The sequence below is a fragment of the Aythya marila genome (genome assembly GCF_965140915.1).
Source record: "Aythya marila genome assembly, chromosome: 22".
Lineage (NCBI taxonomy): Eukaryota > Metazoa > Chordata > Aves > Anseriformes > Anatidae > Aythya > Aythya marila.
The window spans coordinates 678799-703934 of NC_139063.1; the positions used below are offsets into that span (position 1 = coordinate 678799).

Consider the following 25136-nt stretch of genomic DNA (forward strand, 5'->3'; position numbering starts at 1 on the left):
TCCGGGCTTTATCAGTCCCATCTCTTTCCCACGGTTTTCTGTTGCCAGTGAGGTCACTGGTCCCTTTAAACTGGGGCTGAGGCCAACGTGCGGCGGGTGGAAGGGGGGCCGTGGGGAGGGGGGCGGCGGGCAGAGGGGGCCACGGGGCGGTTCACACAGCCCCGGCCTTTTACAGGAAGGCTCCGGAGGGCGAGCAGCGAGCGGAGGGGGGTGCGGGGGGGCCTGGGAACCTGGGAGCGCCGGCGCGGCCGCGTAATCCGTCACTCCTGGGAGATGTCTCATTAACCCATTAACCAGGAGGCTGGGGACGTGCCGGCAGCAGAGCGAGGCAGAGCCGGGGGTGTGAGAGGCAGAGCGCAGGGGAGGAGCCGCCCCGAGCCCGGCACGCACCGGGGGAGCCGCTCGGAGCGATCCCCGCACCGGGACGGCGCGGACACGAGGGCTGCGGGACACGCGTGGGGCCGCCGAGCAGAGCCGGGACGAGCCGGGCCGGGCCGGGCAGAGCCGATCCGATCCGATCCGATCCGAGCCCCCCCCGCCAACACCACCCCCAGCCCCTCGGGGCAGCCCGGCCAGGATGAAGCGGCTGTGCGAGGAGAGCTCCTCGGACACGGAGTCGGACGGCACCATCGACGTGGGCAAGGAGGAGGAGTACAGGTGGGGGCTGCCCCGGGGGGCGCGGGGACGGGGTGAGGGGATCGGGGGGCACCGAGCCGACGGGGCTGGGGCTCGGGATCGGCCGGGGGGCTCCAGCGGAGACGCCGCTGCCGCCCGGCGGGGGGAGCCCCCGGCTCGGCCGAGCCCCCAGCGCTGCCCGGGGACCCGAAGGCGCCCGGGGGACGTGGAGGCAGCGGGGGCGGCTTCGCGCTGGGAGCGCTTCCCCGGCTGGTGCCGTCCTAATTCTCCTCTGCGGCTCGGGGCCGCTGGACGGGGCCGCGGGGGGTGCCCGGTTCCCGGCACCCCTTCACCGGGGGTGCCCGGCTCCCCTCGCCCTCTGAGCGGGGCTCCCCGCGGACCCCGGTCCCACCACCCCCCGAGCTGCCGCCCCCATCCCCTAGCCGGGATGAAGGAAGGGCTCGGTCATTTGTCCCCGTCCAAAATTCAGCGGCTTCTGAGCTCTTGTTTCAGTAGCCAAGTGCCCCCCGCCGCGTCCAGCAGGGCTCCGGATGAATTAATTCCCCTTTGCTGCCCGCTGTCCCCGGCAGAGGAGTCGCCCTGCCCGGTGCCAAGCCCAGGTTCTCAAGGGACCAAACTCACTCACACCAACGCGGTCCCAGGCAGAGCCGGGCACGCCTGACACCCGTACCCTGCAGGAGTTCACTGACCCCTCGCAGTTTCCAAGTGCATCAATATTTAACCTGCCTTCCTGGTGCACATGGAAGACATCCCATCGCTTCGCATCGCTGCGGCACCCTGAGTCTGTAGTACCCCGCTGGGCAAAAACAGAGGAATTTCTATAATGCTTTAATTCGGTGAGCAGTAACAGTGAATTTTTGATCTCGCTCTGTTGCTGCTCATCTGTTCATCTTCTCGAGTCAGCCTTAGAGGCAGGCAGTGCTGCAGTGTGGTGGTATTTGTGTACGTTTGCATTGTGGCTCATGTCACGCAAACACATGGCAGAAAGAACCCCTCCTGCCCTGCTGGGTCTGCGCGCGGAGCGATGCAGCCCTGCGTGGGACGCGAGGCTCAGGCGAAATGAAACACTTCCAGGTGGGGAGGGAGGTCTGGCGAGTAGGGCCGAGGGAGGGAGCCAGCGTCTGGATGGGGTTCCCAGCTCCATCACCGATCGTTTGTGTGGTTCGGGCAAACCAGTTCCCCGTACAGCGGGGATGAGTCACTGCGGGTGTGAGCCACGGTTCACTGTGCGTGCAGCGAGTTTAGGCTCCGGGGTCACTGCAGAAGTGCAAGATACTACTTGGGTTGTTTTTTTTTTTTCTTTTTCCTTTTTTTTTTTTTTTTCTTTCTCTTTTTGTTTCAAATAAGCAGTCAAAAGAACAGTGCTGTAAATTACAAAACCAAACAAGCAGCAAGGCAGAAGTTTTAACCATCAGAGAATTTAGTCTCATCATCTCCTCTGGTTCACATCTGTCAGTCAAACATATTTTAAAAATATATTTCGCAGTGAGGTCTGCTAGTTCCACATCTGGAACTGCAGTTCCCCATGAGCAACACGTTCGGACAGCTCTGCAGAGAGGGTTTCAAAATTCACTGCTGCGGACTCCTTGAGTGCACGCTCTGCATTCCTGCGCTGCCGGGCGAATTCAGTACCCCCTGCACGTGTCGCAGCGTCTGTGCAGGGCCCGTTCCCACCCCATGCGTGCTCATCGTGTGTGCCTCTGTGTGCACGGGCAGCGCGTGTTGGGGCTTGCGAAGGCAGCCAGCACCTCTGCCCAGAGCCCACCCAGCAGACGCTGGAACAGGGCGATGCACGGAGCTGAGCGGAGCAGGGTGCAGAGCGTGTTGCGTGGTCTGCTGGTGCAAAACCACTTGTGAAAGCACCTCGCTTGGGCCCAACAAAATGTATTTTTAACGGGCTGAGTTCGGTCTCATTCTTGGCTTGCTGTGCAAGCAGCACTGTCTCTGCAGAAGCGTCCTTAGCAGACTGTGGTTAAAATGCTCCACAAACCGAAAGCTCCTCGGACTTGGCGGGGTGAACCCGAGTGTCCCTTCCCAGCCCTGTACTTCGGGTTGGGGCTGTGGGGTGCTGCCTGGCCGTCCCTTAGCGTCCCTGCATGGGGCTCTCTTGGTGACCCTTGGTGGCTTCAGCCTCACCGGCACCCGGCCAGCACGGGACGGTTTGTGGGGCCCTTCGCAGCCCGTCCCTGCCCCCTGAGCCAGACCCAGTTCCCGTGGCTGGGGGCCAGGTCTCTGTCCCGTCACCTCCTGCTGGCTTCCCCCCGCAGCCGCCGGGCTCCTTTCCCTCTGGCTCGGGGCGTCCGTGCCGTCGGGACACCGCAGCCCACCCCAGGACCGGCGCGGTGTGAACCGGCTCCTCGGGCAGCCCTCAGAAACCACATCAGCGCTGCCGCCAGCCTCACCCCGAGCAGCCTCCGGCTGCCGCCTGGGTGGGAGCTCAGGTGCCTCGGGAGCTATCGCGGCTCCGAGACGCGGAGCCCTGCAGACAGGGCAGGCTCAGACATGAGGCCGGGAGGTTTGCGCGTGGAGACAAGAGGCCGTGACTCCGGGGCTGGGATCGCTGCTTTTCCAGCCTCCCCGAGCCACCGGCACGGGCTGAGGTCGAAGGAGATGTGTGCCTGGTAGCAGATGGGCCGTCTGGTGCAGAAATCGGGTTGGGGGGAGCCTCCCGGGGGGAGAGTGGGATTCGAACTGTGCTTGGCTCCCTGTCCTTAATTGCTGAGCTCTGTGTTGTGGGTAAAAATGAGATGGGAACCACAGAAAACATGATTCCGGGGGGAAAACTGCAGATGGCAAACGTGTGTAAAGCATATGTGCAACCGAGGTTTCTCTCCAGCTAGCGCAAGGAACTCTTCCCTCTTCTTCCTTCGCAGCCATGTGTCCAGGTCCGTGTCTCCCACTACGACGTCTCAGATACAGGCCAGGAAGAAGCGCAGAGGGGTGAGTCCCGTTCCCCAGGGCTGGGGTGGCTGCGCTGCGCTGTGCCTCCCCGCCGCGGGCTCTGCTCGGTGCGCGGCGCTGCTGGCACGTCCTCGCGTCCTCGTCCTCGCCCTGGGGACGTGGCGGGGCTGCAGGGCTCTGTGCTGTCCCCTGCGGGACGCTCCCTCGATGCCTGCGGGTTCCCTGCAGAGGTCTGGCCTCCGAGCTGAGGGGGAGGAGGGAGGTTTCACCCGGTGCTGCCGCACCAGCCAGCCAAGGCTTTGCCTGGCTTTTCCGCCCAGCACATTTACCTATGTGGCCCTCCTCAAGGTGCCTCCCAACCCGCCGTAGCTCCTAGCGCGTGCTTAAACCTGTGCGGTGTCCCCTGAGTAACCGTGGTTTCCTCTCCCTGCTCGGGAACCTCCTGCAGATCATCGAGAAGCGGCGCCGCGACCGCATCAACAGCAGCCTGTCGGAGCTGCGGCGCCTGGTGCCCACCGCCTTCGAGAAGCAGGTGCGTGCCGAGCCGGGGCAGGGCAGCGCCCTCGGAGCGCTGCTGCCTTTCCCTCGTCATCCTCCCTTCAGGGAGTGAGCAGGCGGTGGAACTGGGTGGTGAAGCACCATTAACAAATGTACTAATGATATTCAGGAGCTCTAGGGAGGATAAATTCAACCCAGGCAGCGTTTCGCGGCTTGGAAGAGGCACAGAAATGGGGATTTTTCGATTTGCATTGGGCGGTCATGGGAAGGAGCTCCATTTTCTCCTCACTTGATTAAAAAAAAACCTGAGCCACTGCCCAGATCTGGGTGTCTGAGTGCTCCAGGGCTTCAGGAAGGTGCTGCGGAGAGGCGCAGAGCCCTGACCACAAAATGAAGAACTGCTCTTTTCTTTTTTCCCAACTCACAGGGCTCTTCCAAGCTGGAGAAGGCAGAAATTCTACAAATGACAGTAGATCACTTAAAAATGCTTCATGCCACCGGAGGAGCAGGTAAGAACCGCTCCTACAGGCGTGTAGGGGAGCTGAAGGTGACATCCCGGGAAATTCCCCCTTGGCAAGGAACGTCTTGGTGCTGCTGTGTCTTGCTGGTACCAGCCAGCACCAGCACAAACGCAGCCTTGCCTCCTTCCCGAGGGAGATATTTTTCCTGGGGGGCAGATGAACGCTTCCCAGCCTGCTGGTTTTTTGGTCTGGAAGCTGTGGGTCAGCATCCCACGGGCACGCTTTGGCAGAGCGGGTGGCGCACCCCACAGACCCACGGGGATGGTGCTGCTGCCGCTGTTGCTCACCCCACTAAGAGCTGCCCGGACAGAGCAGTTTCAGAGAGTTTGAGTCCTCCCCAGAAACAGAGCCTGCTTCCAAAAAACCAGCATTAAAGTCTGTGCCTCCTCCTTGGGACACATTTCCTGCAGGGGCTGAATTCTGCGTGGGGACTCTGCAAATAAACAAGGCTTTTTTCCCTCTCTGTCTCTTTCTGTTCTTTTTTTTTTTTTCTTTTTTTCTTTTTTTTTGTCTCTCGGTTGTTATAAGAAGAGAGGGGGAGCCTGTGCGAAATTCAACAAAGGTCTCATTTGTACTGAGACCTCTGTACAGCCCCTCTGTCCTGTTCCAGTTAACAGGATGGAGATCACAGCTCCAGTAAAGAAGCCTCTGGCTTGCTTACCACCCACTTTTGGCTTGCCGGAGACATTGCTGGCATCCAGGCTTTGGTTCAGAGCAGTAACTTGGTCTGGAACATTTGTTTAGATATTCAGTTTGACTGCACTGCAACAAAGGGCCGTATTGTCCCGAGAGACCCCGGCAAGCAAAGTGGTCCAGTGCTTCGCCGTGCTGTGACATTCTCTGCTTTATTGCTTACTGCCTCATGAAGCTCCAAGCAGGGAGAAGAAGCTTAAAAATCAGCTGTTGTTTGCATTTTATTATTTTTTTTTCTTTTTGTGGCTTGGAGCTTTCTCATCTCGGTAGTCCTGCTTCTGTCTCTGTCCTGTGTCCTGCAGCCAGACATGACTGGGACCCAGGCAGAGGAAAGTGGTGCTGAGGTGTGTGAGGAGGCTCGCATCCGCTGCTCTGCCAGGCCTGGGGGGGTCTCTGAAAGAGGCACCCAGCGCACGTCCAGCCCGCAGGCATGTTTCCAGCAACAATAACTGATAGAGCCCAAAAGAAAAAAAAAATTTCCTTCCTGAGCATGGCTAAGGAAACCTCTTACTCATCTCACGTGCTGCAGTAAGAGGCTTCATGACCCTGGCAGTTTTACCCCGACGAGATAACCGCGGGTGCTGTTCTCACGCATGCGAGCGTCCAGTCCTCTTGGACACCCACTTGGCTGTCTGCTTCAGTCGTATCACCCGGCAGCAAAGTGCCTCAAGTGAAATACACAGTGCATTAGAGAGGGTAGTGAGACTAAGGCACATTCCTGCACGCCGCTTGGACTTACCGTCACCCGTGTCCTCTCCCTGCAGGCTTCTTAGACGCCCGAGCTCTGGCTGTCGATTACAGGAGCATCGGCTTCCGCGAGTGCCTCACTGAAGTGGTCAGGTACCTGGGCGTCCTCGAGGGACAAAACACCGCCGACCCCATCCGGCTGCGACTCCTCTCCCACCTGAATAATTACGTGGCTGAAATGGAGCCGTCGCCGGTGGCCACCTCCCTGCTGCCCATCCAGACGTGGCCCTGGTCCTTCCTCCACGGCGCCGCCGGCCCTGTGCAGGTCCCCCGACGGGAGGCCGCCCCCGCTCCGCTCGTTGTGACTGCGTCCTCCCTGGCTTACCCGAGCCCCGCCGTCAGGCCGGCTCCCCTTCGCCGCGTCCCCGGCGACATGCTGCCGTCCCGCCGGAGCCTCCTGGCCGGCAGGATGGCCTCTTCCAGCCGCAGGGCCCGCGGCGCGGGCTCCTCCGCAGCCGTCGCGGCCGTGCCCAGGATGCCGTCGCCGACGGGCGTGCTGAGAGAGGGCTCGTCCAAGGGCAGCCAGATCGCCACCTTCCTCTTCTCACCGGCCTCCGCCGGCGTCCCCGTTCCGCCGGCTTACGCGGCGCCTGGGGCCTTGGGCGCCGCCGTGCAGGGACCCGGGATCAGGGTGGGGGCATCCAGGATCTGCCGCTCCTGGGCGACGGAGATCGGGGCTTTCTGACCCCCCCCCCCCCGCTTCGGAGACGGGAGTTCTTCAGCACTCACTGCCCGCAGGCCTGAGAACAAACCCAGCTGACCAGGCATCTCTCCTGCTTTGCAGAAGCCAAGGACCCAGAAAGAAAATTCTCCTTACTGTCCCCTGCCTCCCTCCTCGCACCGCCTTCCTCGCCACCGCTCGTCCTCTCCCTCACAGCGCCCACAAACGTAACTCCCATCCACTCCCACGCTCATCTGCACGTGGCCGTGCTCCCGGCTGCGATGGAGGGGGCACCACAGACCCCGGCCCCATCCCTCCTCCTGCAAACCCCTCTGCGGAGCCGGGCACTGCCCTCCCTTGGAAAAGAGCCAGCCTCGAAGCACGGCCTCGCTTCCTCGGGGACTCGGAGCTCCCCTGGAGCCCTGCTCGTGCCGCTGCCCCACGACGTGTCCCTGGCTGCAGCACCCAGTTTTGGTGCAGGGAGATGGGTGCTGCTGGTACCCTACAGGGCTGGCTGAGCTCCCCATTTCCTCGCTGCCCTCCCAGCTGCTCCCGCTCGCGTGCCCTCGGTGTGGGGCAGGGGCCGGGCAGCGCTGGTTCCCAGGGCCTGGCCGAGTGCTGCCAGCATGGGGCTCCGGCAGCCCTCACCCCGCACCCAGGTGCAAAGAGGCGAGGTGCAGGGTTTCAAAGGGACGCCTGCGACCCAGGGGAAGGCTCTGACGCCAAAGTGAGAAGAAAAGCACTTCCCTCTGCCACTCTCCCTGCCGGAGCTGCCTTGCCTCCGTCCCCTGCTGAGCATGAGACTGCAGCGGGGGGAGCGGGTCGACCCTGCCTGCCTTTGAAGTGCCTCCCCCCTGTTTTCTCTTAGTCCCACATCCTTGCCCTCTCCTCCCACAATGTTTCCTTTCTTCAGCACTGTGTTTTGGTCTCGCATTGCGCATCCCTTTCCCGGGCCAGGACCAAAACCCGCGGATGCTGCAGCGCAAACCTCAGCAAGCCCTGGGTCTGCACTTGTCTGGCTCCTGAGAGCTTTTTCCTGCCTTGTCTCGTGCCCCAAGACATCTGATGCAGCAAATGCCGCGGCTCCTCGGGCTGTCTTCCCATCCCCTCTCCTCTGGGCAGGAAGGAACAGAGACAAGAAGCTCTCGAGCTGCCCTGCTCCTGTGCTGCCTCCCTGGTCCTCGGGGTGGTTGGGGAGCTCCTCCTTGTCTGACCCGAGCGGCTGCGTGCCCTGGCTCCGTGCCCTGGCTCCGTGCCTTCGCTCGCCGGGACAGGCGTGCAGGACCGTGCCCACCCCGAGGAGTCTCACCCGCCTCTGCAGCGCTGTGATGAGGAAAGAGAAAAACCCGAGGAGGTCAGCACAAAGAGCTACAAAAGGAGGGAGAAGCTCTCTCTCGAAGGGCAGAGACTCCCCGTGCCTCAGGTCGAAGGCGCAGCCGGTCAGACCGCGCGGGCGAGCTGGTGGCTACGTTCCTGCAGATCGTATCTGCCGCGTGCATGTCGATGTGTGCACCCGCTGCTGTTGTCAAAGTCAGGCCCTCCCAGGCGTTTTGATGAACCTCATCGCACTTAACACACAGAAATGCCTCCGCTACTTCTCCTCACCCCGTCCCGAAGTGCCAGCGCGGCCGGGAACCAGCATTGCCCTTCAGCAGAGCCAGTGGAGGGCCCGTGGGCCACGGCTGTTCCTGCGGCTGGCCGGATGCAAGAGCTCACAGCAAGTAGCCCGGCCTCGCTCCACGCTGCGCAGAGCTGTTAGATTCACACGCTGCGGCACCCAGCAAAGGTGTCCAATAAAGTCTTTCAAACCCCTGTCCTCATTGTGAAATGTGTTGGTGTGCAGCTGTCCTGCCAAGCAGGCCTGCCGGGATGAGCGCAAGCTTGCAGCAGGTAAACTTTTGTTCCCCCCTTAAGGTTGAAAAAGGGTAAGGTTTAGCTTTACGGTAACATCCCCACAGGTTGCCTTATAGCTGCCACTCACTGTGACTGGTCCCGTGGCTTTTTACTTTGCAAACCACTACACGAGCTGAAATCAGCGGGGTACTTGGCAGCACTTGCCCCGAGATTGGCAATAACCTGTGGTTTGGGAGCAGATCAGTTCATCTAGCTCCCAGCATCACAAAAACACCAGGGAACCAGACGGGTCCAGCAGAGCCTCGCAGCCAGACTCCGAGGGCTGGCCTCTGTCTCCTGACCCTTTGCAGGCAGGACCAGAATAACCCCCGCTGCTTCTGGCTGTTGGGAAACGCTTTGGACCAAGCCACAGCTGAGAGCTCGCCTCTGTTCTGGGGAAAGGCCCAGTAAACGATCCTGGTGGAGAAAGATGCTGGGAGAATTTTCTGGGGAATGGTGGGAATTCAGCTTCCTTTCCCATAACTCCTTCTCGCTCCAAAATGCCTTTCAAAACCGCCCATAAATCCCTGCCTTAAGTGCTGCGCTGGGAATTGCTGGAAGGGAGCGACTGCAGCTGCGATGGGGGGAACGCAGCATCCGTCTGGAAGCGCACAGAGGCTTCCCGAGCAATAATGGGGCCATTGACATCGGCTGCCCCGACCCGGCTGGAGGCGGCGGCGGGAGCTCGGGGCTCTGGCGTGGCCTCAGCCGGAGAGGAACCAAATTGCCCTCCGTGGGAGGCAGGCATACAAACCAGCCCCGCGGGCTGCAGTGGTAAAACAAAACAGAGACAGTGAGAAAACCACTTCCTGATCGCTGCTGATCAAACGGGAGCTGGAGCTGGTGGGAGGGCACGGGTTCAGGCCCGTGGGGTTTTCTCCCCACAGCGCCGGGGTGATTACAGCAGCAGCCCGGGACCGCATCTTTGCTTTTTTTCCCAGGGTTTTCCTTCGCCTGCACGGCTCCCGTAACGAAGCCGGGCAACTTTTGATCTACCCTGTAGGGGAAATCCCCAAACTCTCCGAGCGTTCCTCTCCATCCTCATTCTTCAGGCACAAACCACGCTGAGGAGGCCTCGGGGAAGGCGTGGGCTGCGCTCAGCACCGGGGCTCAGCACCGGGGCTGAGGATGCTGAGGGTGCTGAGGGTGCTGAGGGTGCTGAGGGTGCTGAGCACCCCTCGCTGCTCCCGGGGCTGCCCCCGCACGGCCCCTGCTCCCCTTCCTCTCCTTCTCCCCGGGGAGAGGCGCTCCCTGCCCGGCCCCGCTGCGTTTTTTGGCTCCTGGAGCAGTCCCGGCCTGCCCTCTGCTGGTAATTTCCCGAAGCTGGGAGAAATCCCGAGCTCAGGGGCAGAGATTGGTTCAAAACTCGCCATCCTTGTTGGAAAAATAATAATAATAATAAAGGGATATCTTTTAATGTCTTTTATGAGGACCACTGGTGGCATCGAGGCACGCTCAGCCACGCGGCATGGCCGTGGGATCACACCAAATATTGCAAAATGGGGATTATTACCACTGCTTTGCTGTTATTACCTTTTATTCTACCCCTCTCAATTATCCCATTGGAAGGGATAGGTATCACAGCCCACTTCTATGATAAAATTGTATCCTGCTTTTAAAACAAATTAAAGGCAACGTGATGCAGAGCTGAAGTCGCAGCAGAGCAGCTACCAAACCACCTTAGTTCCCCTTAACAGCGTGGTGCTGGTGCCTGAAGGTCACTGATGAACCCCTGGGTCCTGTGCTCACACTGCTGAAGATGCCGGGAGCTGATAACCGCGGCAATTTGGGCGCTGTGGGGTGGCACAGGGGGGCGAATCCCCCTCCTGTCCCAGCTGGTTCCCGGGGGAGATGCTGAGGACCCTCGGTCCCGCTCCAGGCCAGCACATGACAGGAGCTGGCGCGGCACCGGAGCTGCCACAGGAACTGGCGTTTATTCGAGGAAAAATAGAGAAAATAGATCTCTGTGGGAACAACTCCAGCTGCCGCTGACACCTCAGAAAACACAGCTCGGAGCAGCGACCAAAAACCCTTCAGGAGGGGCTGCCTCGCCCCCTGTGCTCCCCCTCATCCTCACAGGGGGCTCGTGCGGGACGGGGCTGCCCTGAGGGGCCGGGTCCGGGGCCTGGGCCGGGGCCGGGGAGAAGCCGAGGCCCCGAAATGGCGGCGCGGGCCCCGGTCCTCCCCCCCGCTGGCGTCGCTGCAGCGGGCGGCGGGGGTCGCTCCCTGCGGGCCGGGCCCGCCGCCGCCTCCCCCTGGCGGCCGCTCGGGGCCCCGTCTGGCCGCGGCGGCGGCTATAAAGGGCCGCCCGCCGCCCGCCGCCGCCTCTTCGCTCGCCGGGGCCGCAGCGCGTGAGTGGGGTCGGGCCCGGCACCGACCGGGGAGGGTGCGGGGGGGGAGAGCGCGGCTACGGCCCGGGCCCGGGCCCGGTGCCGGTACCGATCCCGATCCCGGTGCCGATCCCGGTGCCCCCGGGGCTGTGTCTGTGAGCCTAGCGGGGACGGTTCGAGTGCGGGAGGTTGTTTCCTATAGATATCTTTGGGAGATAGTTGATTTGTATATAAATATATTTATTTATTTATTTATTTATTTTTCTAAAACCCCAACAAACCAAAGAGAACCGGCTCCGGGCCAGGGAGCGGGGGCTCGCTCCATGAGGCTGCCCCGTCTCCGGTGGGGCTCCGTGCAGCGCCTGCCCCCCCCCAGGACCCCTTTAGCGAGGATTTTAAGTTGTTTTCTGAACGTCTCCCCCCACCCCTTTTAAATATTTACCGAAAGCTTTCCCTACAGAACCCCCAGGATAACCCCCGCGGCTGCCGGGAGCACGTGCGGGGACGATGAACGCGGCGGCGGCGGCGGCCAGCAGCTACCCCATGGCATCGCTCTACGTGGGCGATCTGCACCCCGATGTCACCGAGGCCATGCTCTACGAGAAGTTCAGCCCCGCCGGGCCCGTGCTCTCCATCCGCGTCTGCAGGGACATGATCACCCGCCGCTCCCTCGGCTACGCCTACGTCAACTTCCAGCAGCCCGCCGACGGTAAGTGACACGTGGGGCCACAGCCATGGCCTTTTTCTTCACTTTTCCTCACTTTTTTTCCTTTAACGCACCCTGCTGTTTGTGTGTTCTGCTGCGTAGCTCCCACTGGTGTTGCAGTTACGGGGTAAGTTAGTGCTTGGGGTGTTGGAATATTTTTTTACTGCTTGGTGTCTCCAGAATACTTTGCAAATGCACATCTCGGTGATTTTTCTGGTTAACAGGACTGTTTCTCTGTTACTGGGATTAAACTTTGGAGACTTGGGTTTATTGCAGTGCATATCAGAGGATAATCTCCACCATGTGCCACTGTGTTCTGGTGTAGGTTTAGGCTATTTATGTAGGACTTCATGCAGTCAGTCCTGGCAATAAAACATGAAAGTAATCAGCCCTGGTCAGATGTTCAGTTTGACTGAGCCTCTGGCTGTCCACCCACTATGACTTAATACTCGGGAGCTCTGATGGGCTCTGTGTTGCTCTATTTGTGCAAGCACCTGGATGGGTCTTCCAGTCTGAAGTGGTATTCCTGCATTAATAGGAAAGAAGATGCATTGTGCAATGTGTGTGAAACCTCTGTCTCATCTGCAGAATCCGTGTCGGTTTGCTCTGTTCAGGTTTTTTCTTAATACTTTAATTTGGCACCTGCTCAAGTAGGTATTCCAGCACTGTAGCAGCAGAAATGGGAAAGAAGGGACAGAAAAGGTCATTTTGGAGCACGTCTTTTCTGGAAAAAAAGTGGGTCAGCATTTTCTGCCCACATTTTTAGAGCCTTTGCTTGTTGACTGGTGCAGGTTTACTGCTCCGTGCTGTGATTTAGCAGTGTCTATATATAGGCATCTACAGGCTAGATAAGGTGCACTCTTCCCTTTCATTCAGAATCAATTCGTAAGAGCACAGACTTCAACAGCGGGTGAACTCTCCTGTAGGTTCCAGTTGGCTGTCCTGTTCTACAGTTCTGCAAAGAGCAGCTAGCAGTCTGTCATGCAGGGTAATCCATAACTTTGGATCAAAGTCTTCATAATGTGTAGAAAACCAATTTTATCACGAAATCTTGCTCCTGCAAGCAAGCAGAGCCTGTGGGATTGAGCTCTTGGCTGGAATATGGAGTATGAGTTTATGTAATCTGGTTGTGACTGTGCCATCCTCGCTTCCATCCTCTTCCCTGGTTCAGAGTGCCTTCTGCACATTCTTTCTTTGGGATACCGACTGATCCGACTGAGCTTTTCTGATCTTTTCTCTTGCCAGGCTGATTAAAAAAAAAAAAAAACTGGCTGCAACCCAGTGCGCAAGAACTCATTGATAGAACTCTAAAAATTGCTTTTATGCAGGTTAAGCTCTGTATTTGTCTTGAAACTTCCCAGCAGGAAGGAAAGAACCTGAGGGCCTGTCCATATGTCCCTCTCCTGCTCAGATGAACCTGTCTGCTCTGGCTCCCTCTTATAAAACAAGCTTGGTATATTTGTGCTGTGCAAGGGTACAGTAACCCAGGCTTACCTGCCTTTGTCTAGGCTATGATTTCTCTCTTTCAGGATAAGAGGAGAAGCTAACAGGAAGCAAAAATAGATCCATGAAGGAACTCAGAAATATCTGGCTCTGTGTGTGTAAAGGAGTATAAAGTTCTTCTCTTCCTTAAAGCAGAGAAGACCTGTATAATGTAGGTGTAGGTAAGATGTTAAAAGGGAAGAGTGTCTGGTTAGAAATGCTCGCTTTAGCAGGAAGAAGTTCTCCTCGTACAAACATGAAGACAGCTGGCCTTCCCGTGTATTTCAAGGTAATCTTTAATGGTAATAGATAGGCAGGAATTCAGAGGGACCTTGTGTCATTCTGGACTCCTGGTGAGGCAGCAGACATTTTAGGAAGTCCCAGTACTTAAAGTGATACTTCGACAGAGTAACTGGTGTCCTGTTACTGGTGGGTCTTACAAGGTCAAGCGACTTAAACCTAATCTTTGAGCTGAGATTGGGAAGGAGAAATAGACAAACTCCTGCCTTTGTGATCTCTTGTGGAAAAACTCCTGACTTGCCTGGCAAACTACAGCATGTTACGAGTAAAAGGCAGTTGTTCTGGTAAACTTAATGCAGCAGAACCTAAACAGATCATGTTGGGAAGGTGAGCGTGGTGGTGGTGTGTTGAGCTCTATCCGAAACCAAGACTTGACTGTGAAAAATGCAATCTTTACAACATCATCCCTGCCTGTGGCAGGGGGGTTGGAACTAGATGATCTTGAAGGTTCCTTCCAACCCAAGGCATTTTATGAACCTTTATGGTCAAATGGAGGACTTCTGGCTTTTGTTTTCATGATGGCAGTACCCAGTACTGTCTGTGTGAAGGCTCTTGGAGAATACAAGGACTCTGTATTTTCTTCTAGGGATGCATAAGCAGAAATGCATTGGGACGTCATTTTACTCAGCATACAAAAAGGTAGGTGGTGGTCTGTAGCACTGCAGGGAACTCCTCTGATTTATGGGTGATTGTTAAGCTGCTGTAAAATATCCTGCCATAAAATATAAAAGTAATCAGGAAGATTTGTGCACTGGAAACTTCTAGGGAAGTTCTTGTGGTCATGCTGTTGGTATGTTCAAAATGGTAGTAGATATGAAAGGAGTTGATATGGTAGCTTGCATTTCACTGGCACCTTCTGAGTGTTTTGTAAATGCTCAGATTTACCACATCTTAACCTTTGTGTGGGAAATAGGACTCTGCCTTTACTGACTAGAGAAACCAAACTGTGGCCATAAAGTCAGGTAGCAGCCAGAACTCCTCCGTTATGTGGGACCACTGTCACAGTCACATCCTGTGTTTCCAGAACTCCTCTATCCAAATTGGCTAAGAGCTTGTGTTTCTCTTTGTTTTTCTTGGCTAATGGAGCGATACTTTACCCTGGAAGGGGTTACTCTTTGGACATGCATTGTCTGGCTGGTGTAGTCTGCTGCAGAGAGGTTATTTTTAGTGAAAATGAGCTCTGCTGCCTTTGATTGCAGTTCTGTGGCATAGTAGCCAGTGAATGCTGAGTACTGCTTCTGTCATACTCCGATAGGCAGATGAAGGAAATGCTTCAAAGTTCTGGGTAGTTCAGGCTCAGACATGGTTGTTAATATTTATCCTTTTTTGACCGTAAAGGGAAAGAAATTCATTTCATTTGGAAGAAAAGCTGAATTTCCTTTCTCGTGTGTTCCTCATGCAATTTAATTGCATTCCAGGGTTTCATAACATTGACAGTTATGACATGACAACTCAGATAATGAAGCAGAGAAGCTTCAGTGTGGCTGTAGAGATAAGCTGTTCTGCAAGTACAGAGAAAACAGCGTGTTTCCCAAGTGAAGAACGAACCCAGAGCTGGGATTAGAGAATGGTCTCTGAAAACGAAAGGTGTAGATAAACTTGCTGCCTCTCTTCTTCCTTAAAGGAGAGAACAATATAGAGAATATCCAGTGTTGCAGGATAAAACTCCCTGTGCAGAGTTACTGGTGGGTGAATCGTGGTGTGTGTGGTTATGTTTTATGCTGCTCAGTCACAGTTGCCTTGGCTCTTGGGGAGCCTGTAACGGAGAATGATTGCTTTGAGGCCTAAGGCAAACTGCAAGGGGTGCTCATATGTTTGTTTTCCCTGTCCAAAAGGCACTTGAAGAATGAAAAGAGTCTGAAAGGGGTTAAAAGTGTGTGCAATGTTGTACGAGTTGCAGTTGAGCCTGCTGGAAGGATGACAGGAACCAGTGGGAGAGAAACAGATACAGGAACTGAGGTGGGTGAAGATTTGCTGCTTAAGCAGAGGAAAATGAGAAGGTGTTTGTTCAGATGAAGGAAGTGAACTGGGTGTGTTTAGTCTGAGTCACCCGCATCATTCTGCTGATCCTTCACAGCTTTTCCCAGGTACTGCTGTGATGTGATTGCATTTCGACCTGGGGGCATGGCAGGCCTCCTTCGGGTCAGGAAACCTCTCCAGGGCTTTCTTACACCACTGCTCATGAGCAGCATGTGTGTGTTTCAAGCAGAGCGTAATATGTATAATACCATGGAATACTTGCAAGCTACTGAAAGAGTGGTGCAGTACTGCCCACTGGTGTGTGTTTAGGAAGCTTGAAAGAAGCACAGTAAGTTCATAATTAGTCTATATAGTTCATAACTCGTCTGTATAGTTCATAACTGGCCGGTATCTCAGTACCTGCTGCAGAACAATCCCCTCTGGTTGCTCGCCACTGCTTCATCTGCCTGCCACCTTTCAGCAGGAGCTCTCTTTCTGCTGCAAATGGTATTTACGGCTAGTTTGTGTCCTTGCCAATGCATGCTTCTGGAGGACCTCTCTGTGCTATAAATAAACACTGCCAAATTTGACAAGCCAGACCAAGTCGCCTGCTGAAGTGCCTCATGGGGGTGGGCTGCGGAAAGAACCGAAGGGTTGCATTGATTCAGAGTAGCAGCTGAGGAATCATTTCAGCACGGCAGTTAATTGAATTGAATACATTTGACTCTCTAATAGAGCTAGTAGAGTCCTAGCAAGTATAGTTTTATTCCTGAAACGATCTCTTCTTTTGCAAGCCTACTTCAGGAGTGAGGCCCAGCAGAACTTGTTTCCCAGCTGGGGTCATGTGTGAAGGATTGGGGAAAACAGCAGTGGCACCACTTCGGCTTAAAAAGCAAAAAGATATTTTTGAAGCATGTGAAAAACTCCTAAAACTTCCATGTAGGAGTTCAAACTGATCCTGGGATAGGGAGTGCAGGAGATCTCTTCAGGCAGTGACCCGTTGGGGTTCCTGGTGGTGGCTCTGTGAAATGCTGCACAGTTCCTCTGCTTGCACTAGCAAAGTATCACACAAAAGCAGGTGTTCAAGTTGGCATTTTCGTGGAATTTGCTGCTCCTGAAATGTAATTGGCAAGTATCATTTAGTGAAGGTGGCATGGAAGAACTGAGCTGAACAAATTTGGAAAATGGGTTCTGCCCTGTTAATAGTCCTTGATTTTTAATGCATATCCCTCTCTTTCCCTGCCTCATGCTGGGAATTGAGTCTTTCATTCTATGCTCACTCCATGCTGGGAGTGTTTCCTTGCACAGAGGAGTCCCAAGCATCTGAATTTTATGAACAAGATCCTAATGAGTGTACGTAATGATCCTTTTAATATATCAGTAGGTAGCAGAAATAGAATTGTGGAGGGGGGCTGGTTCAGTGTGGGCTAGAATGGCAGCAATGGGGTTTTAGAATTTGTCTGTACGCTTCCATATTCCTCATGTAGGCTGTGTGGACTTCTTTTACAGTGTTTTGTCTGTTCTTACTCACTTTTAGATTGAGCAAATGGGGAATCATTTTTTGGCCATGTAGGCTGCAGGGGCTGACTCATGTTGTTCCCAGCCAGCCATGTGTTCATGTGCATTTTCTGTCCCTGACCTGATAGAGAGATGATCCTTTTCTCTTAATAGAAACAAGCATGGGTAGATGAGAGCTCATGCAAAGCAAACAAGCCAGTTGGTCACTTTTGCTGCTTCTTTTTTTCCCCAGGGTTTTCTGCATTTCCTTTCCTTATTTTGGGTGCATACATTTACCTTTATAATGAAGAATATAACTAATTAATGAAGCACAGGCATTTAAAAGACTACTATCATGTCAGTTCAGAACAGTTTATTAAACCAGTTAGATACTTAAGCCTGTCTAGTTACTGTGCTGCAAAGATCTCCCTCGAAACATAAAGTTAAACAAAACAAACCCTAGTCATTGGAATTGGTGGCCCCAAACTTCTCCATGAGCTGACTATAATTCAGAGAAAACCATCTCCCACACGATGGAAACCTTTATTCTTTAACAATCCAGAGAAACCTGTTCTTGACTTCTCTTGCAGCTGAGCGTGCTCTAGACACCATGAATTTTGATGTGATCAAAGGAAAACCCATTCGCATCATGTGGTCTCAGAGGGACCCCTCCTTGAGGAAGTCAGGGGTTGGGAATGTCTTCATTAAGAACCTGGACAAATCCATTGATAACAAGGCACTTTATGACACATTCTCAGCGTTTGGGAATATTTTGTCCTGCAAGGTGAGATGTGGTTGCTTTGTCCAATTCTGCTGTATTGGTGGCATGTTCAGACACACCCAGTGTAGGAAGCGGAAGGGACACCTGTAGCCAAGTGAGGAGTGATGCCTCTGGGAGGCAGAGCTGACCAAAGGGTCAGGGAGAGCTCAAGTTATGTCAGGCTCGGTCATGAGATGCGCCAGTCTGAAACACAGACCTTGCTTGCTTTGCCCCTTGGCAGTAACCTGTTTTCACGTCCTGTGACAAAGGAGCCAGTATGTGCTCAGAGATCTGAGTCTGGTTTCCCTCCGCACGTCTAGGTGGTGTGTGATGAGAATGGCTCTAAGGGCTACGCATTTGTGCACTTTGAGACCCAGGATGCTGCAGATAGAGCCATCGAGAAGATGAACGGCATGCTGCTCAACGACCGCAAAGTGTGAGTGTCACAGCCAGCAGCAGCAGCGATCGCATGAACCGTGATGCATCTCGGTATTAACAGGGACACACAAGGCACTGGTTCTCCTGGCCCGAGCCTTGGCCTGCTACCTCTCCACTACAGGGCTGGTGAGTGACCCTGCCCAAGCCATGGCCTGCTCCCCCTCCATTACAGGGCTGGTGGGTTCTCCTAGCCGAGCCTCGACTTGCTACCTCTCTGCTAGTGGGCTGGGTGGGTTTCTGTGGCCAGTGCTCTCTCCACTGCAGAGCCGGGTGGGCATCACAGGCTGCTTCTCTCTGCAGTAGGACAGGTGATTTTTCTGGTTGGTCTGCAGCCTGTTTGTCCTTCTGTTCTCCTGGCACCCTGTCTTCTCCCCATTTCCAACTCCTACCACAAACTCATTTTATTTGCCTCACTGCAAATCACACATTGCTTTTTCTATTCCTGAAAACCAGTTGCTTATTGTAACTTTCATTATTTCCTACAGATTTGTTGGGAGATTCAAGTCTCGTAAAGAACGGGAGGCTGAGCTGGGAGCCAAGGCAAAGGAGTTCACCAATGTTTATATTAAAAACTTTGGGGATGACATGGATGATGAAAGACTAAAGGAGCTCTTCAGCAAATACGGTAAATGCAGAAGCACTTTTAATGAAGCTGTGAATTTCATGACCAATGCTCATTCAACACTGCTGCTACCATCTGTGTAGCTCTGCCTGGGTCACTTTGAGGCTGATGAATAGGAAGAACTGAAATGTGGGTGGTAGTTGGGTCAAATGCTGGACGGGAGGCAGAGGCTAGCTAGCAGATAAGTAAGAGAAGAGAGGTAGGGCTTATTATGTGGAGTTTAATAGTCTAGACAGAGCCTTATGTGGTATTTTACTAACCCTGTCCCTTGGTAACAGGTAAGACTCTGAGCGTTAAAGTGATGACAGACCCCACTGGAAAATCCAAAGGCTTTGGCTTTGTAAGCTTTGAAAAGCATGAGGATGCTAACAAGGTATGACCAACTGGTGTTAATGCTGCTTGCGTATCTTTAGAGAAGAGCTTAATTGCCTCACCACAGAAACCTGTTGAGACAAAATCATGTCTTGGGTGTAATCTTCTGGATGTGGAGACTAGAAGCTGCACCTTAATAGCTTGATATTCAGCAATAAGCCGGCGTTTCTCAGATTACTAGGTGCACACAAAATACGGTGGTATAAGAAGAATAATTGTTGAAGAAATGTTACAATAGAGGGCTTAAGGAGTGGGTGTTCTTGGAGAGTTCTTATCCAAGCAGTATGCTCGTTAAAATTTGGCCCTAACTGCAAGAAGGGTGGGGATAAAGTCACAAGTTGCTGTTGTTAGTCTGGTACTTATGGTGGGGTTGCCAGCATGGTCTCTCCTGATAACTCAGTTTATCTTTAATTAGTCTGTGTTACACAGGAACAATGTGAAGGTGCTATGGCAAGATTGGTTTATTGGCTAACGAACAGGGAGACACGAAGTGAGCTTTGGGCAGCCAGGTTCTTAACAGGATCGGCTGCTGTCTTGTTTTTAGCAGTTGACAGTTTTCTTTGAACCCTCTGTCCAGGCAGTAGAAGAGATGAATGGGAAGGATATCAATGGGAAAATGGTGTTTGTAGGGCGAGCACAGAAGAAGGTTGAGCGCCAGGCAGAGCTGAAACGGAAGTTTGAACAGCTAAAACAAGAGAGAATCAGCCGGTACCAGGTGAATAATCTGTCTCTTTTCTGAATTTAAGCACTGTTTGCAATTTACTGGCAGACTGAAAAGGAACTGACAAAGTAGTCATTGTCCTGTAAAATATCCTGGGAGTTAAAGTTTAAAGGTGACTCTGGTATATGCGGGTGAAGGAGACATCTGTGCACAGCCTTGTTCAGGTGGATGTGAGAAATCACACAGCCTCCTTTATTTTCCAATGGGAATACCCCAAAGGATGGAAAGAGACAGCCTGACTGTGCTGTTGTCTCTCTAATTTATGGCAATATTGTCATGTCAGAGGTTGCATCTGAATCTTTCCTGCTCCTTGCAATATAGTGCTGGACTGGGGACACATGATGCAACAGGAAAGCAGAGGAAATCCAGACGGGCTCCCTTTCACCACAGTGGGACTTGTCTCTACACCTTTGCAACATTTTTTTGCCCTTGGGTTTGGTGGTGTGAAAGGAACATTATACTAAATTAAGAGGTTTTTAGACAAATGATGCCTTTAACAGGTGGATGCCAACAGTCAGTGTGCTCAAAATTCTCTTCATTACTATAGGTGTCTTATTGTTCTCTACCTTCTAGGGAGTTAACCTGTACATTAAAAACCTAGATGACACTATAGATGATGAAAAACTGAGGAAGGAGTTCTCACCTTTTGGATCAATAACAAGTGCCAAGGTATTTGGAGTTCTTGGATTTTTAAGGCCTGAAGAAGGAGCTGTTACCTGACGTGGGTTTGAAGGGCAGTTTGTTTATCCCTGTGTCATTGCAGTCACAAGAGTATATGGAATAGTAAATACACAGATTTCCTTGTCACAGTGTTATTTTACTGATAACTTCTTTTCAGGAGGGAATACAACAAGGGGTGGGAGATGGCAAGCATGCTCATTTGAGGTGACTCCCAATAAGCATCAGATGGCATTTCCCTACCTGTATTTAGAGGCTGCACCTGATCTTTCCCATTCCTTGCTGCTCAGTGTGGGCCTGGGGACACATGGTGCTTACAGAAAAGCTGAGTAAATCCAGACAGGTGATCTTTTGTTGAGAACTTGTCTCTACACCTCTGCAACACCTACCTGCCTGAGCTGTGACACTTTTCTAGGAAGGAGAATACGGATTCTTATGCTGTTCTTGGTACCGTTGCTCCACTAACATTTGGTCTTTACCGCAGGTGATGCTGGAAGATGGACGGAGCAAAGGGTTTGGCTTCGTCTGCTTTTCCTCTCCAGAGGAAGCTACAAAAGCTGTGACGGAGATGAATGGACGAATTGTGGGCTCAAAGCCATTGTACGTTGCACTTGCACAAAGGAAAGAAGAGCGGAAGGCCCATCTAACGAATCAGTACATGCAGCGCATTGCTGGGATGAGGGCCTTGCCTGCCAACACAATCATTAATCAGTTCCAGCCTGCTGCTGGGGGGTATTTCATGCCTGCTGTACCCCAGGTAAGCTGAGTTAAATTAGTATGGTGTTACGAATCTTTAACCTGGCTTGGACCTTTGATGATTCTCATTGAGCCTTTCTTACACATATAAGCAAGCAACTCCTAATGAGGAGTGCCATCAGTGGAGTTAATTGTGTGACTTCACAGGTGCCTCCTGTCTTATTAGGAATTGAGTGAGTCCTGGGAACAACGGCTGAAACATGTTGTAAACAATGTGTTACTCACTTATGCACTCTGAGCTTGTCTGCTCTCCCTCCAGGCCCAGAGCAGACCCACTTACTATGCACCCAACCAAATGACGCAGATGAGACCTAACCCACGCTGGCAGCAAGGAGGACGACCTCAAGGTGAGCATGCTGGAAGCAGTGTTTTGCTTGTGTGACCCTCTTGGTTGTACTTCACACCAAGAACAATGCATGCTTTCCTTTCTGTGCACAACCCCCACCTGCTTCCTGCAGCTGACTGTCCTGACTCACCAGTCAGCTCTGTTTTGAGGATTTCCCCGTATTTCTTCCATTAGGCTTCCAGGGAATGCCAAATGCCATGCGCCAGTCTGGACCACGGCCAGCACTGCGCCATCTGGCCCCTGCCGGCAATGCCCCGGCCTCTCGTGGCCTCCCTGCTGCTGCTCAGCGAGTTGGTAAGGTGTCTGCCTCCCCGCCTCGTCCCCTCAGCTGGGGGGATGCTGTTGAGACTCGCCTCTTATTTCCAGAAATGGCTGTCAGATACGGATAACCAAAGGCCACCCAGAGCAAGGGGCAGAGACAGCACCTGAATCTTTCCTATTCCTTGCTGTGCAGTGCAGGTCTGGGGACAGTTGGTGCTAGAGCACGGCAGAGGAAATCCAGATGGGTTGCTTTCCCACTTGCTTGGTGCTCATCTCTACAACTCTGCAACATTTGCCACTCAAAATAAGGCTCCGCAGGTTATGAATATTGTTCTCAGAGTAGAGCATCCAATTCATTTTTTCTAAGGAATAACTAGAAAATATCTCACATGCAGGATGTGGAATCTGTGGTCTAGTCTTAGGGAGAAATGCACTTTCCTAAGTGCATTTTGGAGGCCAGTTTCTAAAATGGTGTAATTAGACTGTACAGTACAGAGCTTGAATCCTGCAGTTAATAGCAGGCACCCCGACTTGCTTGCTGCATATCTGGGTGTTTCTAATCCTGTTCTCTTCCTTTGCAGGTGTTGCCACTGCAGCACAGAACTTAGCTCCTCGTCCACCTGTAGCTGCCCCTGCTCCCAGAGCGGTTCCTCCTTACAAATATGCCTCAAGTGTCCGCAGCCCGCACCCAGCCGTACAGCCTTTGCAGGTAACACAAGGATCTGTGTCGTTAGGTCCCTAAATAACTGCAGGCCAACAGATTTTACATGCAACTGAAGTGTTTTTGCAGAAATGTCAAGCTCCTTGTATAACCCAGACAGGCACCAGAAGTTGGAATTTAAAACCTGGCAGTTGTACCTTTGCCAGGGACAACTTAGTTGATTTGTCTGTCCCATACTAGTAAGCCACTTTTTACTCAGATATGCTGTAAGGTATTTTTCTTGGTTCTTTGCTTTCCAGCTTTGCTCTTTCATTTAATCAGCTTTGATACCCTAGTAAGAATTTGGCTTTGAAGGCAGTTTGTCTTTCCCATACCTCACTGCATTGTACAGAAAGTGAGCATGGATGTTTTTTCTCGATTGTGATATCTGTCTCTCCATGTTTGAAGTTTTTGTAATATTTTTACAGTGCTTATGTGTGACATTGAGTTCTTGATCAGAATTTGAAGCGTGTTTCGGACCTAAGGGCAACATTTCTGTCTGTTTGTGAAATGAAGTCTGCTGTCAGTTTGACAGATCCTTTTATAGAAGGAGGGGCTGTATTATTTTGACTCTAAATGTGAAACAATCCGCATAGCATCTATTTTTGAACCCTCACGTCTGCCCTTCTACAGGCACCTCAGCCTGCAGTCCACGTTCAGGGACAGGAGCCACTAACAGCCTCCATGCTGGCTGCTGCCCCTCCTCAGGAGCAGAAACAGATGCTGGGTAAGTGAAACTCTGTTTCTTACAGATTGCACTGTAATTGGGAAATCTCCTTGGGTTTCACCAGCAACTTTTTAATTGAACTGCTGTCTGAACTTTTTTCTAGGAGAACGTTTGTTCCCTCTGATTCAAGCTATGCACCCCAGTCTTGCAGGGAAGATCACAGGAATGCTGCTAGAGATTGACAACTCAGAGCTGCTGCACATGCTGGAGTCTCCAGAGTCCCTCCGGTCAAAGGTAAGCTGGCCTGTTGCTTTTGGGGCAGATGGTGGGACCCTTTCTTCATAAGAAGTTTCACAAAGTAATTTGTCTCCCTCAGGTGGAGGAGGCTGTTGCAGTGTTGCAGGCTCACCAAGCCAAGAAAGAAGCTGCCCAGAAGGTGGGTGTGGTTGCTGCTACCTCTTAAACCAGGAAGACTGGTGAGTGTTTCAGTCCTCACTTCAATTGAAACCTTCCAGAATCAGAGTAAATAAAGCATGATCATTAGTAAATGCATCTGGTCTGGGAGCTCTGGGTGCAGAATTTGTCTGATCTTAGTCAATTATTCAGAAAAGACTAATGTAGCTTCTTGCAACAGAATCCTTACTGTAGAAGCTTTAGGAGTATTCTGCAGAAATCTCATTTTAATTAAGCATCAGAAAGGTGTTGCATAAGTTCCTGAAACGTTTCTAGCAGTTGACATGTCATGGAAGGGTAATGTATTGAAATGAGGCTTGTGAATTGCTAATCCAGGAAACGAGGCAAGATTTTCTAGTGACTTCAAGGCTAAGTAGACTGTTTAATGCCCATTCCTTATCCTGACAACCACCTGCATACTGTATACAAAGTACTAGTGTCAGGAATGTCACTTACTTGCACAGGTCTGTCCAAGCAAATGCTGTCTCCTGTGTTTGGAGCTGGCTCATTTAACTTCTAAATAAGGTTTATATTAAAAATACCTCTTACATTTGCTGATGCATTTCTCTCTGGGTTTGTCTGGAGTTGCTATGATCATCTTAAACACTTTCTGTGAAGCTGTTGTGGTCAGCTGTCACAGCTCAAAATGATGAACGTTGATGGCTTTTATACTTTAACCTTTAAGTTTCTCAGTGGGTCTGGTGACTGGCTTCTTTACCAAAGAATGCGAGTTTCTTAATGGATGGTCAGAAATGGATTTTATCTATTTTGACTTACTACCTTGCAAATTATATTAGTCCTTATGGCTTGTGAAGCTGTAAGTTCACTTGCCTGGAATGAGCTGTGCTGTGTAGATAACATGTCTTCTTCTTTTGCCTGTAGGATGCAAGAAGCCAAATAGCCCCTTCCTAGACATCAGCTCAAGATGTTTGAAGTTTCTTCACCGTCCTGCACATCTCAATGCCATTCATCATATCATAGTTATATTGCATTTTGTAAATTAATCTTTAAAACCTTATTTAAAAAGGCAGTTCCCCAAAGCTCTAGATTTCCAAAACCAGAACTGGGTTTGCAAGCTTCTCCTCTGTGGCCAGAACGGTTGTCCTTTGCCTTTTCTAAGCCAGGACACTGAGGATTTCTGATCAAAAGTATCCTGTGGTTTTGGTTTTAACTGAACAATCATTCACTTTGGAAAGTCTGGAAAGCATTTATCAATAAAGAAATAAAAACTTACACTGTGTTGTCCTATTTTCCCTAGATTTGGTTAATAAGTAGAATGGAGACTAATAAAATTAAAGGGGGAGGCAGTTGTCATGTAGTGGATGCATTGAAGTGGTGATCTGAGTTACTCAGCTTGCTAATGGGGCACTATTAGCAAGCATCACTGTTCTCAAGCAGCTGTTAAAATTATGCTGTGGGTTATTACGTTGGGGTTGATTGGGGTCTGGGACACAAAAATAACCCAGAGGGGACCTAATGGAAGGTCTCAGGGGTGATCCTGACGAGAAGCTGATGCAGTTGGGTGCCTGCTCCGAGCG

General features: G+C 52.5%; 2 protein-coding genes across 2 annotated transcripts; both read left to right on the forward strand.

Annotated features, from left to right (window-relative positions):
* Positions 1-236: 236 nt before the first annotated feature.
* HEYL (hes related family bHLH transcription factor with YRPW motif like) lies at positions 237-8472 on the forward strand. Its single transcript, XM_082777756.1, has 5 exons — positions 237-657; positions 3510-3576; positions 3986-4069; positions 4463-4544; positions 6014-8472. The coding sequence occupies exons 1-5, from the start codon at positions 578-580 to the stop codon at positions 6679-6681; spliced, it is 981 nt and encodes a 326-aa protein (XP_082633882.1). The 5' UTR covers positions 237-577; the 3' UTR covers positions 6682-8472.
* Positions 8473-10781: 2309 nt separating this feature from the next.
* Positions 10782-24831, forward strand: PABPC4 (poly(A) binding protein cytoplasmic 4). Its single transcript, XM_082777601.1, has 16 exons — positions 10782-10901; positions 11341-11589; positions 17415-17608; positions 17905-18020; positions 18508-18647; positions 18923-19017; positions 19594-19731; positions 20311-20406; positions 20900-21172; positions 21431-21518; positions 21692-21811; positions 22360-22487; positions 23112-23205; positions 23309-23439; positions 23522-23621; positions 24481-24831. Exons 2-15 carry the CDS (start codon positions 11388-11390, stop codon positions 23606-23608), a joined length of 1902 nt encoding a protein of 633 aa, XP_082633727.1. The 5' UTR covers positions 10782-10901; positions 11341-11387; the 3' UTR covers positions 23609-23621; positions 24481-24831.
* Positions 24832-25136: the final 305 nt, after the last annotated feature.